We start from the raw sequence: 14118 nt of genomic DNA, 5'->3' as shown, positions 1-14118 counted from the left end.
CCCACAGATACTGAAGTGGATGAAATCCCAGACCAAGAATTTAAAAAACAGATAGTTAAAAATATCAATGAGATCAAAGAAGAGACAAAGAAGCAGCTGAACAAATCAATTATTAAAATGATCAATGAGCTCAAAATAGGTACAAATAAGCAACTGTGTGAATTAAGGAAGACAATGTCAGACATTGAGGACCACATCAGTAAAGACAGAGGCTCTAAAAAGAGAACTTGGCAGAAATCCTGAAAATGCAAACCTCAGTAAACCAAATAAAAAACTCATCTGAAAGTCTTGGTAGTAGGCAGGATGAATTAGAAGAAAAGTTGCCAGGACTTGAAGATAAGGTAGACATACTAGAATATTCAGTTAGAAATAATGAAAAGATAATAATAAACAAAGAAAAGATTACCCAAGAGCCTGTAGGCAACTCTAAAAGGACAAATTTAAGAATCATTGGCCTTGTGGAAGGTGTCAAAATACATTTGTGGCATAAAAAAATCTATTCAATGAAATTATTGCAGAAAACTTCTCAAGCCTGGGGAATGAGGTTTGAGAAATGGGGCCTGAGATGGATAACCAGGTAAAGGAAGCATCTAGAACCCCAAACTGACACAACAAGAAAAGAACCTTTCTACAACACATCATAGTCAAATTGTTAGAAATTCAGAACAAAGAAAGAATATTACAACGTGTTAGAGAGAGACACCAAATCACACAGGCAAATCCATGAGAAGAACAACAGATTTCTCAACAGGAACCTTAAAGGCCAGGAGGGCTTAGAATGAAGTTTTCCAAGCCCTGCAAGAAAATAATTGACAACCTATGTTCTATAGCCTGCAAGGCTATCCTTCAAAGGAGAGATAAAGACCTTCCATATGAGGATAAGTTACAGAAATTCATTACCACCAGGCCAGCATTGCAGAATACTTGAGGAAATCCTAAAGAGACAATGAGGACAACAACCATGAAGCCAAGAAAGAGAATAAATCTCACTGGAAGAGAATGTAAGCAAGCAAGCATAAGGAAGAAATGATGCTGTCGAGGCTGCAGGGTCGGGGAGGGAGTAAAAAGGAACCTTGGCTTTATTGTTGGTGGGAATGTACACCAGTACAACCACTAAGGAAATCAGTAGGGAGATTCTTCAAAAAATGAAAACTAGGAATTCTACTCAATGCAGTTTTTCTTCTTCTACATATCTTCTCAAAAGACTTAGACATCATATTACAGTGATCCATGCAAACCCATGTTTATAGCACCACAACTCGTAATAGCTAAATCTTGGAACAGGCCTATATGGCCATCAACAGATTAATAAAGAAAATGTGGTATTTATACACAATGGAGAACTCAGCTATAAAAAAGGATAAATTTGAGTCATTTGTAGGAAAATGGATGTACCTTCAATCCATAATCTTAAGTGAAATAAAGCAGACACACAAGCTTAAATATCATATGGTTTCTCTTATACAAGAAACCCAAAGTATAAATAAATTGAAGAGCAAAATGAAAGACAGATAAAAGAACACAGGGAGACAGATCTTTGCAAATGAGGAGTCCAAGAGATGGAGGGAGGTGGCAGGAAGGGAAGGGGAAGGGGTCATAAAAAGAAGTGCTATGTTTATGCACTAACTCCCCATGATCATAGTGGAATGGAATGGAATGAATGTAATCATAATGTGCTGCAAATATGTACTTATAATAAAAAAAAGAACTAAGAGGGCCGGGGATTTAGCTCAGTGGTTCTGCTGCCTGCCCCCCAAGCGTAAGAACCCGAGTTTGATCCCCGGTACCAAAAAAAAAAAAAAAAAGAACTAAGAGGTGTCATGTACATGTACCAACTACTCACAATGATTGTATTCATTATGTAAAACAAACACGTACTAATAAAAATTTAACTGCAATAACCTTAGATCAAACAATTCTACATCTAGAAATCTGACTTAAAGATATATTTGTCCATGTGTGTAAACACATGTACAAAGAATATTCATTTTAGTCTTGTTTGTTGTAGTAAAGACTAGGTACAATAAGAAAAGAAACAAATGAATCAAACATTGGAAAAACAACAAAATGACAGGAATTAGTAAATAACTTTCAACAATACCAACATAAATGGTCTTAACTCACCAATCATAAGCACAGGCTGGTGGACTGGATCAAAAACCAAGACCGACCTGTATGCTACCTGCAAGAATCACACCTCATCTGCAAAGACATACATAGCTGGAAAGTGATAGGATGGAAAATGATACTCCAAGAGGTTGCAGCCTGGAAGCAAGGAAGAACAGCTATACTTTTATTCAGCAAAGTTGACTTCAAACAAAAGCTGGTCTGAAGAAACACAGAAGCCACTGCATATTGGTAAATGGAACAACACACCAAGAAAAGATAACAATTGTAAATATATATGTACCTAATTCTGGCATACCCAATTTCATAAAATAAACACTACTTGACATAAAAGGATTGAAAGATTCCAATACAATCACAGTGGGGGACTTCAATATCCCACTTTCACAAGTAAATGGGTCAACCAAACAAAAAAGCAACAAAGAAACGTCAGAGTTAAACTACATTATACATCAACTGGATTTAAGAGCTACATATATATATATATATATATATATATATATATATATATATATATATATACAGTGCTTCATTCAACAACAGCAGAATACACATTCTTTTCAGCAGCTCATGGAACTTTCTCCAGAATCAACCAATTTTAGGCCATAAAGCATATCTCAATAAGTACGAAGAGCTGAAATAATCTTATGCAATCTATCAGATTAAAATGGAATGAAACTAGAAATCAATACCAAGAAAAACCACAAAAACTGTATAAACACATGGGAGAATGAATAATTACTCTTTTTTTTTTTCTTTTTTGGTACCAGGAATTGAACTCAGGGCCTCAAGCTTGCCAGGCAGGTGCTGCACTTTGAGCTACATCCCTGGCCCGAATAATTCAGTCTTTAATGATCAATGAGTCAAAGAAGAAATCAGGATAGAAATATAAAAATTCCTAGAATCAAATGATAATGTAAACACAATACATCAGATCTTTGGGATGAAATGAAAGCAGTTCTAAGAGGAAAGTCTATAGCTACTAGTGCCTACATTATAAAAACAGAGCAATCCTACACAATCTATTGATGCACTTCGAGGTCCAACTAGACCTAACAGGCATACTCAATGATAGTGGAATGTTCATTCTCCTTAGGACCTGGAACATTCTCCAGGATAAGCATATGTCAAGCCATAAAATAAGTCTCAATAAATGTAAAAAGATTAAACACATACAGAATATTTTCTCTGTCCACAGAGGACTAAAACTATAAATAAGGGACAGAATAAATCTAGAAAATTCACAATATGTGGAAACTAAACACTTCTAAATAACCAACAGGTCAAAGAAGCACAGGGGAATCATTAGAAGATGTGAGTAACAAATTTTGCATTATAGTCTCTACAAATTATTCATTGGTTATCCTTAAAGTTTTATTTTTTCAAGTTCCTTTACATAAAGGTCTTCTGTGGTTCCTTAGTTTCCTAGGTTTTAGGTGACTGAAAAAGAGTTAGACGAAGAGTATGTAATAGTGCTTCCATGGTATTTTGAACTTATATTTGTCAAAGCAAATCTTTTGCCAGAATTGATGGATCCCTTTCCTAATGATTCTCTACTACTCCCTATATCCTCCCTACTGAATCCACACATCCTCTTTCCCACCTCTCTCAAACTCCTTCAGTGTTCCTTGCTTAAAGGCCTTTGACTCTGTAGAAGTCCTACTAAAAATTCTGAAACTCTTGGCAGTAACTATATGGCACGATTTCCATTAACATGTTTCCTTTTCTTCATTGCTCATTTTGAGAAGATAAAAGTGAAGATTCCATAATTTTAAGTTAATTTAGAGAGTCACAGAATTTTGGACCATAAGCTAAAAATTCAAATATCAAGAATATCACACTACTAATCTGGAATCCACTGATCAGAGATAGTTTTTCCATACACAGGAGCCTTTCCTGCAACTACAAATACTAGCAAATGTGGAGCAGTGAACTGCCCTGCAACAGCACAAGAGGAATGGCAGAGATTGGAAGGAGACAAGGCTAATACTTGGGCCCTGGTTTTACCTCCAGTTCTATCATCAATAACTTCAGTCTACAATAATAGTTTTAATTGTCCTTCCTCTAGTGACCTTTATTTCTGCACTTCTTCAACAACTCACTTCCATGTCACAGTATTGTTCTTAATATCAGAACTTAGATATGTTCTAGCTCTAAACTCTTAATTTCAGAAATTCACTCTGTTAATTCCCACTATTCCAGCTAATCATTAATCTCCTCACTTCATATGCTCTTCATCTTCAACTTCACTTCAACTTCCAGTTGCAGAAATACTAAACTTTCTCTCAATCTACTGACAAGCTTTTGTGGTTCAATTCCTTAAAAATCTTTTCATCATCCCACTTGAAACATTTTATTTCTTGTCTTTGATACCCTATTTCCTTGGTTTTTATCAGACATTTAGTTTCTCTACTATTATCCCTACGGTTGCTTCTAGAACAAACTCACTCAACAATTCTGACTGTAGTAGTTGCTATAATTTCAGGGTCTTGAGCCTCAATTGGTTCCTCAGAATTTTCCTTTGATCTTCTGAAATAAACTTAAATGTATTTTAAATAAGATTATCAACATTCCTTTTATATTTAGATTAAATGATTCTAAAGTTCATATGGATGGAAAAAGAGGTGTGTGAGAATTGAAACTTGAAAAGAATAGTGAGATCATACTTCCTCTACTAGTTATTAAAGCTTACTATTAAAAAAAAAAAAAGGACCAGGGATTTAGCTCAGTGGTGCTGACAACCGCCTCGCAAACGCAAGGTCTTGAGTTCGATCCCCGGTACCAAAACAAAACAAAACAAAACATACTATAAAACTACTATCACAAAAGAATCTGATGTTAGCATTAAAATAAATATATAGATTAGTAGAGTGGGATACATTCAGAAATATATCCACATATTTATAGATATACATAACATAAGGATAGCATTCTTACTGAAAAAGAAAAAGTAGTTTAATTAACAAACATTATTAGAAAATTGATAAGCCAATTAAAATAAAATCAAGTTAGACCCTGACCTAACATAGTATACTATAAAAATAAATTCAATATATCAAAGGACTAACTTTTAAGTCTTCATTAAAATTTTAGAATAAAACTTTCAAGATTACTTGAATAAACATAGAACTGGAAAACCTTAAGGCAGAAAAATAAATTTTCAAAAGAAAAGACATCAGAAATAGTATTGATGTGCATTATTTTATAAATCTAAAGTCCAATGCTATAAAGTCTTAACATTATAAAATTTTACAGTTCTAACTCAATAAAATTATATATAATATCAAATGTAGCTCTAGGACTATATTAGAAAGGTATATTATATAAATTATCAGTTAGAATTTCTATCTTGTTGCCTTATTTTTCTTCTCAAAGAGTTGAGAAGTTTTATGTGGAGTCTCAAGTACAGGAAATATTTTGATAGAAATAAAGTAAATCCTATAACTGAAATTTAAAAAGCTTAAGTCTAAATATATGTCAGACTCTAACTCCAGAAAATTTCTAAAGCATTATTCTAATGCCTCTTAAATTATTACTTTCAGTATACTTTTTTGCATATTAAAGGTTTAAGGAATTCTAGCTGAACATTTGAAATAAAAGCGGTATTATATTTAGTTTGAAACGCATTTTAACACTTGGTTAAATGATTTGTAATAAAACAAATGTAATTTATAATAAAACAGATGTACTTCATAATATAAAAACTTAAATATATTTAATCTTTGACTTTTAGGTTTTTAAAAATTATTTATATATTATTTAAATTATATACACACTATAAAAATATATACTTTGTATGTTCTCTCATCTATTTGACTCCAATATGCTTTCCTGAGAGGAAGAGAAATATAAGGGGTGTGGATTGCATCTCAGAATTGCTCATTCTGTGATACAAGAAAAGAAGCTGTGAGCCATGGGAACGCACAAATCCCACAGATCATAACTGAATACTTATTCTGATTTGATGCCAAATTGTTTATTACTACTAGTTAAGGAGTAAGGTTTTGTGCTGGCTGCTGGGGATACAACAGTGGTCAAGATAATCAAGATTCCTTGCCTTATGAAGCTTGCATTGGTAAGACATATGTGAAACCATTAATCACCAACTAGGTTATAGAAAAGAACTCAGAGGATGTGCAGGATAATGAGACATACAGGGAGTATCTGCTCCAGTCTGTGGAATCAAAGAAAGGTTTTGGGGGGTGTGAGGCTGAAACACAAGACCTCTGGCCCGCGTTGGGATTAGCTAGGGCAGGATCAGGAAGTACAAGGAAGTGGTACTGGCAGTAGAGTCTGTTCTTATTAGAAATGTTCTGAGCTTGGAAGGAAAGGAACCCAAAGAAAGTCAGCAAGGCCCTAGAAGGCAGCTGGTGGTGTGGGATGAAACAGGTAAGGGGGTAGAGGCTTCATAAACCTGCATTAAATAATTTAGACTTTTTCTATGAACAACAGGAAAACACTGGAAGATTTTTAAATTTATACTTTTAATTTCCTTCTTAACTTCTTACTTTAAACTTTTATTTTCAATAAACTTCCTTAAGAAAACTACTCTTCAGAAGCAATTAGGTGTGGAATGGCTTCCAATCCCCTCTTCGAATTCAGTTCTTTAAAGATGCTAGCATCCTGCAAGAGTTCCATCGCATACCCTGTGTCCTCTGGAAATGGAGAGATGGTGCTTCCCTCCATCTGGCAGGGGTCCTGATGGGGAGAGGCAGAATCTTTTCGATCTTGATTTGGAGCATTGTTGGCTACTCGTTGTTGCAAGTCCCAATGTCGAGCTACGTTGTCAATTGTTAACCTTTTCTTTTCCTATGACAAGAATTACAAAACATAAATTTCTGAAGAGAGAGGAGCCCAGGAACATATTCTTTGTGCCTTCTTATAGTACTTTTAAAAAAAGACTATTCTTTGTAAGTAGCTACACAATATATATACTAAAGCAACATTCAAGAGGCTGTATTTACCCTGTGCATTCAAGTATCTCAATAATGATCTATCATCATAGAGGGAAAAAAAATCATACCAACAATATTTACTCCTTAGGAATTTTATAAATAAATAAATAAAATATATAAAATTTATCAGAAAATTTGCTATCTGAAATTTTAATTAGACAGAAGTTTATACACCTCTGTCTTTAAACATAGCAAAAAGAAATTAATAATATTTTAATTTTCCCACCCAAATTAGGGTGAATATGGCATAATAATCTTGGTCGGGGAGGAAGAGGAGAGGTACTGATCAATGTTCCAAGTTTAAAAGCATAAACTGTAATGCCTAAAAATGAGAACAAAATATTGTCTATACTACTAAAAGAAACCGTGTAAGCTGAAGTGTTTCCAGATAACTAGCACCATTCTAAAAGAACAGGAAGTAAATTAATTCATTATATGCAATGAATACCTTAAAGTAGTGTTTTTCAAACTTCAGGGTGCCTCAAATCACCTAGAAAGCGTTTGTAAACCTTACCCTGTTCTGCTTTGTATTTGGCGTGGGGCTTTCGAACTTGTATGACCAACAAGCTCGCAGTTACTGCTAATGTTGCTAGTTCATTCACCTCACTTGAAAACCACTGACTTAGGTCATCAGAGCTCAATTCTCTCACAGAAACCCTGCTGAGAAAAGCAGACCTAAGCCACTGAAAGAAATCTGGGCTGGATTAAAATATTTCTGTCCCATTTATATTCAGTTTATATTGACTAAGATAAAGAATTCTTATTCTAGTAAAGCCCACATTACCAAAAGTTAACAGTTTGAAATAGAATTTGAACTAGATCAGAATGTTAAAACTAGATAAATTCCCTTTCTTCTTTGCTGAGTACCATCTGCCAAGGAAAGATCAGCAGAGTGTGACAATGACCTCTCCCCTCCAGCTCCCTGGAGCTAGCAAAGCTGGGAGAGAAATTCTCTGTCCTCCCCTCAGTGCCCGGGTACATGGAAAATAATTATTTTTATTTGCATCTCTTCACCTACATTTGTTGATCTAAGATTTTAGTCTGTATGCATGGCATTAGATAGGAATGAAAAGTGATGCGACTTGCTTAATTCCACTAAAGTTTTAAAACTTCTATTCTCTGCCTAAAACTTCTATTTCTCTAGTTTTAGCCTGGGTTCTTTGTTCTATTGTTTGGTATTTCAGATTTACCTGTATAGTTAATTGGGTTACACTGAAGATATATATATATTTCTGAGATGTTTTGACATTTTATGTATGTCTTCCTTATCTAAAGCGAGTATAATTCTGCTATTCTACTTTCAAAACATCATTCCCTAATACATAATAAAAAGACATTTTACCTTAAAGAATGTTCTTTTAGTTACTTGCTGATGACTGTGTCGACTCAATTCTAAGCAATGCTGTTATTTCTACTCAGTACCAAGGTCATTTGCTCCTTGCATTTGGCTTTCTGGCTGACAGGGTTTGGCAGAAAGGAGTATTTTTAATGGGGTACATACAGCAGTGCTTAGAAAGAGAACCATAAAACATCTCTACACCACTGGGTATGTTAACAAATTATAATAAGATAGTCTCTGGAAATGCAAACATTTTCTTGTACCTGTGCTTCTTTTACTTGGGTTATTAAAAGTTAAGCTTCTTTTACTTGGATTATTAAGATCAAGTTAACAGCAGGTTGACTAAGAGAGTGAGTAATTTTATTGGGGCCAGGATAAAGGAAGATAGGTTAAGACAGGAGTGTTTCCTGAGCCCAGGTGAGGATCACTGGTGGCCAGAAAGCCACAAGAGGGCTCTAGACACCCATGGAACAAGAAAAAAGAAGCAAAAGAAAGGCTTGACTACTCTAGACTTTCTGCCATCCAGAAGAGGGTACCCAAAGAAGAGTTTATTCTAAAGATCATGGAGGCATTTGGCCTATAATTACCTTTGTAATAGTTGGATGGCTATAAATTGCCAAGTCTGTGTTAAAGTAACAAATATTTTAGAAGGTGCCACATTTCAAATTTGTCCATTTGAGACTATTCTTTACAGTCCAAGCAAAACTACACAAGTACATGCCATAATTACTGTGTCCTTTCATTTCCAAGTTCCAAGGAAAAAGGCATAAGACATAGGCTTATGAACTTCCCCCTCCCTCTGAACCCAACCCATCCCATTTTCTTAATGATTAACATATGGAGCTACATGAGAACAATCCTCAGAAAACACTGAAGATCTGTTGTATCATGACTTTTAACTCTGAGAAAGGGATACAACGTAGGTGTACTGATAACTGCATGATTCTAGATTTACTGAAAATAAAAAGGTAAATAATCCTTATAATGAAGGTGTCTTATTAGTGAATTGAAGACAATCATTTGCTATTTTCTGAGTTATACTGTTTGTTTTGTTTTATACTAGGGCTTGAACCCAGGGTCTTCACACAGGGTCCCCTTTTATTTATTTTTTTACTTTGAGCCAAATATTCTTTTAAATGTTTGCTGAACAATTAATGGTACATTTCCTCAAACACTGATGGTAATAAGGCAGCTGAGTTGGGTATATAACACAAAATTTCCATTGAAAGTGAAGTCAAATGTGATCTGGTGCCTCTACCAAGCTCTATTTACACTGGCAGCCTGATAGCTAAATCATCGATGGATTTTCTTTATTCTTCCTTTCCACACTCTAGGACTCTCATATGAGACCGTTCTGTAGGTCTGCAAACTTTCATTTTGTGCAAGTATACATGTCTTTTTATTTATTCATACTCATTTATGTACTCACATACGCATCTGAGTGCAGTAAAGGCATAAAAGTGAATACTACTGTTTCTAAAGAAACCATTTAAAGAAGTCTGCAAATCGCATTGGCTGGCAATGGCAAATATTGCTCCTATAGATTTTTTTAAAATGTTGCCTACAACTATATTTCCTAAAAAACCAAGATATTTTTTGGCCAACCCTTAGGGATATTGCAATATAGGAAAGATTAAAATCTTGCTGGCTAAATCAGTAAAAAGGTAGGTTTGTCAGGAGTATGCTTAGGCACACCCTAACTAATGGGATAAGAGATAAAAAATATAAGGTGGGAGGACTCTGTAAGTTAGGTATAATAGTTGGTAAGGAAATTGTAGTATATTTAGTAACAGTTAACTCTAATCTGCTTTTGAAATCCTGAGATGAGAAGGACTGGGAACAAGTACTTTTTAATTGTTAAAGCTTATTTTCTTTTCAAAAATGTTTTTATTAGTATGTGATTGTGATATATAATGAATGCTTTCCTCCTAGGAAGTTGGTACATATACATATCACATTGTAGTTTTTTAAATTTCTCTTTCCTCTCCTCTCCCTCCATCCCTAGATCCCCTTCCTATCTGCAAAAGGTCTACTTTACTATTTCCTATCTTTTACTTTGCTCTTTAAATTATTTACACTTTGGGTATCTCATATAAGAGAAAACACACAATATTTAACTTTTCTTGTCTGATTTATTTTGCTTAGCATTATGGTCTCAAAGTGCATTCATTTTCCTACAAATGATTCACATGTATTCTTCTTTATGGCTGAGTAATACTCATATATATATATATATATATATATACACACACACACCATATTTTCTTTATTTATTCATCTGTTGATGGGCATATAGGCTCTAAGATTTAGCTATTATGAGCTGTGCTGTTATAAACACTGGCATGCATGTGTCACTATAACATGATGTCTTTCACTCTCTCAGAAGATACCTAGAAGGGGAGTAGATGGGTAGAATGGAATTTCTAGTTTAAGTTTTTTGAGGATCGTCATACTGATTTCCATAGACATTTTACCAGTTTACTTTCCCACAAGAATGTAGGAGGGCTCCTTTTCCCCTGCAGCCTTGCCAGCATTTATTATTATTTGATTTGTTAATGATAGCTAGTCTTTCTGGGATAAGACAAAATCTTGATGTTGTTTTGAATTATGTTTCTATGAAGGTGAAAAACACTTAACATTTTTTTTCATGTATTTATTGGTCATTTGTTCTTCTGAGAAGTGTTTCTTCATTTCAATTGTATTATATTTATTTTTCTTTCTTTAAAGTCTCTAGCTTTTGCATGTGTTTTATAATGTACATTATATTGTATTTTCTCAGTACAGGTTTATTTATATATAGCAACTTGGAAAAGCTTTAGGAGTGCTCATTTACCTCCCCCCCAAAAAATGTTACCAGTAAGCATGAAAAATTTACTAAGTTTAGAAATTAATTTTCCAGTAGACAAGGTGGCTAGCTTCAGTTGTGCACCCTAGGATGAAGACCTCAGCAAAAATACCTTAAGCAAAATCTGCTTCTGACTTTCCCGCTTCTTCTCTTCTTCTTTTTTGGCTACAACAGATGCCATACGCCTTTCTTCTTCCTAAAAATAAAATTTTCAAAAAGTATTATGAAATGTTTAATGAAATTTTAATGTTGGGGCCAGGGATTTAGCTCAGTGGTTCCGCCACCTGCCTCACAAGCGCAAGGTCCTGAGTTCAATCCCTAGTACAAAATAAAATAAAATTTTAATGGTAAATATCATTGGCCCAAGAATTTTTGCCTTCTTCTTGAGCAGTAACTACTTGCTAAAAGAAAATATGCCTCAAAGAAAAACTTGGTATGTTTCTCTTATTGTGTTCTTCCTTCGTATTTCTAAAAAATGGTACATTGCCTTCTTTCCTCTAATTTCTAAAAAATTATGCATTTTAACTCTGGAGGTAAGATGAACCTAGCTCATTAATACATCAAAGAAAAGGTGTAAGAGAAAAAAAAGAGAGAGCTGGCTTGTATAATTTTTCTTTGCATAAATGTTCTTTATAAGTTTGTCAATTGTACCTCAATAAATGTGGAAAAAATAAAAACTAACAAATACATTACTATGTAGTTTACAAAACAAAAAAGCCCAGTCACAATCCTATTACCCTAAATCAAACCTTAAAATGTCTGTGTATTGTTTGAAATTTTTTTCATAAGCAAAGTTTTTGAAGTTGCAACCTGTGTATTCAGTGTGTACCATTTTTTTCCAGCTAAAGAAAAACAAATTTTAACAGAGTAAATTCTAACCATTTGACTTTTTAATGTTCACTACCAAAATATTTTTAGGTAATGAAAATGATGTCTCTGTTTAAGAAAACAATTTCTTCCTAAAAAATAAGGTCGAGGGCTGGGGATTTAGCTCAGTGGTTTCGCCACCTGCTGCACAAGCGCAAGGACCTGAGTTTGATCCCTGGTATCAAAAAAAAACCCCCCAAAAAACGTCGAAAATGTCTTCTGCGATAGGAAACTGTAAAAAGTAGCTTAGCAGAACTAAGTTTAGAAGTTAAATAGGCAGAACTAAGTAACTGAGAACCCTTATAATTGAAAAATTATAAGAAATGAAATTAAGTTCAATAAAAGGAGTGTTCAACAGTAGACTATACAGAGCTGAAGAGAGAATCAATCAACTAGAAATGGATCAGGGGAAGATTTTTCCATGTTTTCCCCACAATCTGCACTTCTCCATCACAGCACTTAACCTGTAGCATTCTAATAATCTCTGGCACTATCCTGCCTGCCTCCAGCCCCACACAGTAAACTTCATGAGTGTAGGTACCTGGGCAGCTCCCAGAGCATAGTAGATATGCAATAAATATACATCTAAGGAAGGAACTAATAAATATACATTCTTATGGCTCAATAATTTCCTAAAACTAGAATGGCTAAAGCAAATGTCAGACATATTTCTTTCAGGGCTTTTGGTATGCTAGCGTTCTGCACTCTATAAATGTAATATTAATTTACATGCCTACCATACGTCAACATTTGATTTGAAATCTGATGCTTAGTCATAAGAGCTGTTCACTAAATATTCCTATGCCTTCCCACATCCAGGCCACATTGTGGCGTAGCAGTTCCTATCCTCTTGAAGTTAGATATGAAGTTAGATAGTATGACTTGCTTTGGCTAATGTCATATGAACAATAGCAGCATGTATTTATTTCTGGATGGAAGCTTTCAGACAAGGTATGCTGGAGCTGTTCTCTCTCTAACTTCTTTTATTTTTTTGCTTAAATTCTTTTATTGATATATTTTAGGTATACAATACATTTACATTTATCATTGGGTACTTGTACCTATACATGATGTAATCTTGGTTCTTATTTTTTCCTCATTCCCTGTGCTCCCTTCCCTATTTACAAAGACTTTGTTTCCATTTTTTCTTTTTCTCATTCTCTCTCTAACTTCTGCTGCACATCTGCAAAGCTCCTGATGGCGGGTATGCTGAAGGCCTAGTCCTGCAACGAGGACAACATGGAACAAAGATCCAAGGCCACATGTTATGAGCAGTCAGGTTATCGCAGGCCTCTGTTGCTCTAACCTACTGAGGTTAAAGAGGGTGGTAACGCCATACAATCTAGTCTGTCCTCACCAATGCTCACACATGCTATAGAACTCAGGAAGACCAGAGTTGACTATAGCTTTGTCCCACCTTGAACCTGTCTCACCTTGAGGCTTTGCTCAATAAAACACCTTTGAAAAGTGGGGTGGGCGGGCAACCCACTTTCCGGTCCCCCTTCTGCCTCTCTTACACAGAAGCTATCTTTCTCTCAGTAAATAAATTCTTCCTACTCTTAATCTCCATTGTTCCCAGTATGCATTCTTCAATTTTAAAAAACACAAACTTGGCATGTCCAGACATCCAACAGGTTGGGAATTATAATACTTCCCTTATAGTATTTAGATTATTTAGAAGTCCTATATCTTATGCCCTATATCATTTGGAGGTCTTCCACTGAGATACTGGATGGAGCAGTTTTCAAGTGTTTGGTTCCAGGAAATTTCCTCTTCTGTTTCTGCTGGATTTCAGGACCAAGCTTCCAAAATGGAGCCCAGTGCCCAGGAGGAGGCTCCCCAGCTGCCATTCCACTGATCCCAGGGCAGAGGAGGTGAGCCAATCCCAGTGCCCAGGAGGAGGCTCCCTGGCCGCCATTCCACTGATCCCACGGCAGAGGAGGTGAGCCAATCCCAGCACCCAGGAGAAGGCTCCCTGGCTGCCA

The 14118-nt window shown here is 35.1% G+C and overlaps 1 protein-coding gene across 12 annotated transcripts in view; it reads right to left on the bottom strand.

The window, feature by feature from the left end:
* Positions 1 to 14118, bottom strand: part of Lrrc49 (leucine rich repeat containing 49) — a 166428-nt gene that overhangs the window by 31981 nt on the left and 120329 nt on the right. For all 12 annotated transcript variants that reach the window (XM_087199201.1, XM_087199199.1, XM_087199200.1 and 9 more), the window contains 2 exons: positions 11379 to 11462; positions 6773 to 6936 (listed from right to left, as the gene is read on the bottom strand). In XM_087199201.1, coding sequence (XP_087055327.1) covers positions 6773 to 6936; positions 11379 to 11462 — 248 coding nt within the window. The remainder of the gene's footprint in view (positions 1 to 6772; positions 6937 to 11378; positions 11463 to 14118) is intronic.

This window comes from Heterocephalus glaber, unplaced genomic scaffold, assembly GCF_053883595.1.
Source record: "Heterocephalus glaber isolate CG9 unplaced genomic scaffold, H.glaber_assembly_v1.0 deba00001689, whole genome shotgun sequence".
NCBI lineage: Eukaryota > Metazoa > Chordata > Mammalia > Rodentia > Bathyergidae > Heterocephalus > Heterocephalus glaber.
This window is presented reverse-complemented; position numbering and strand designations above follow the sequence as displayed.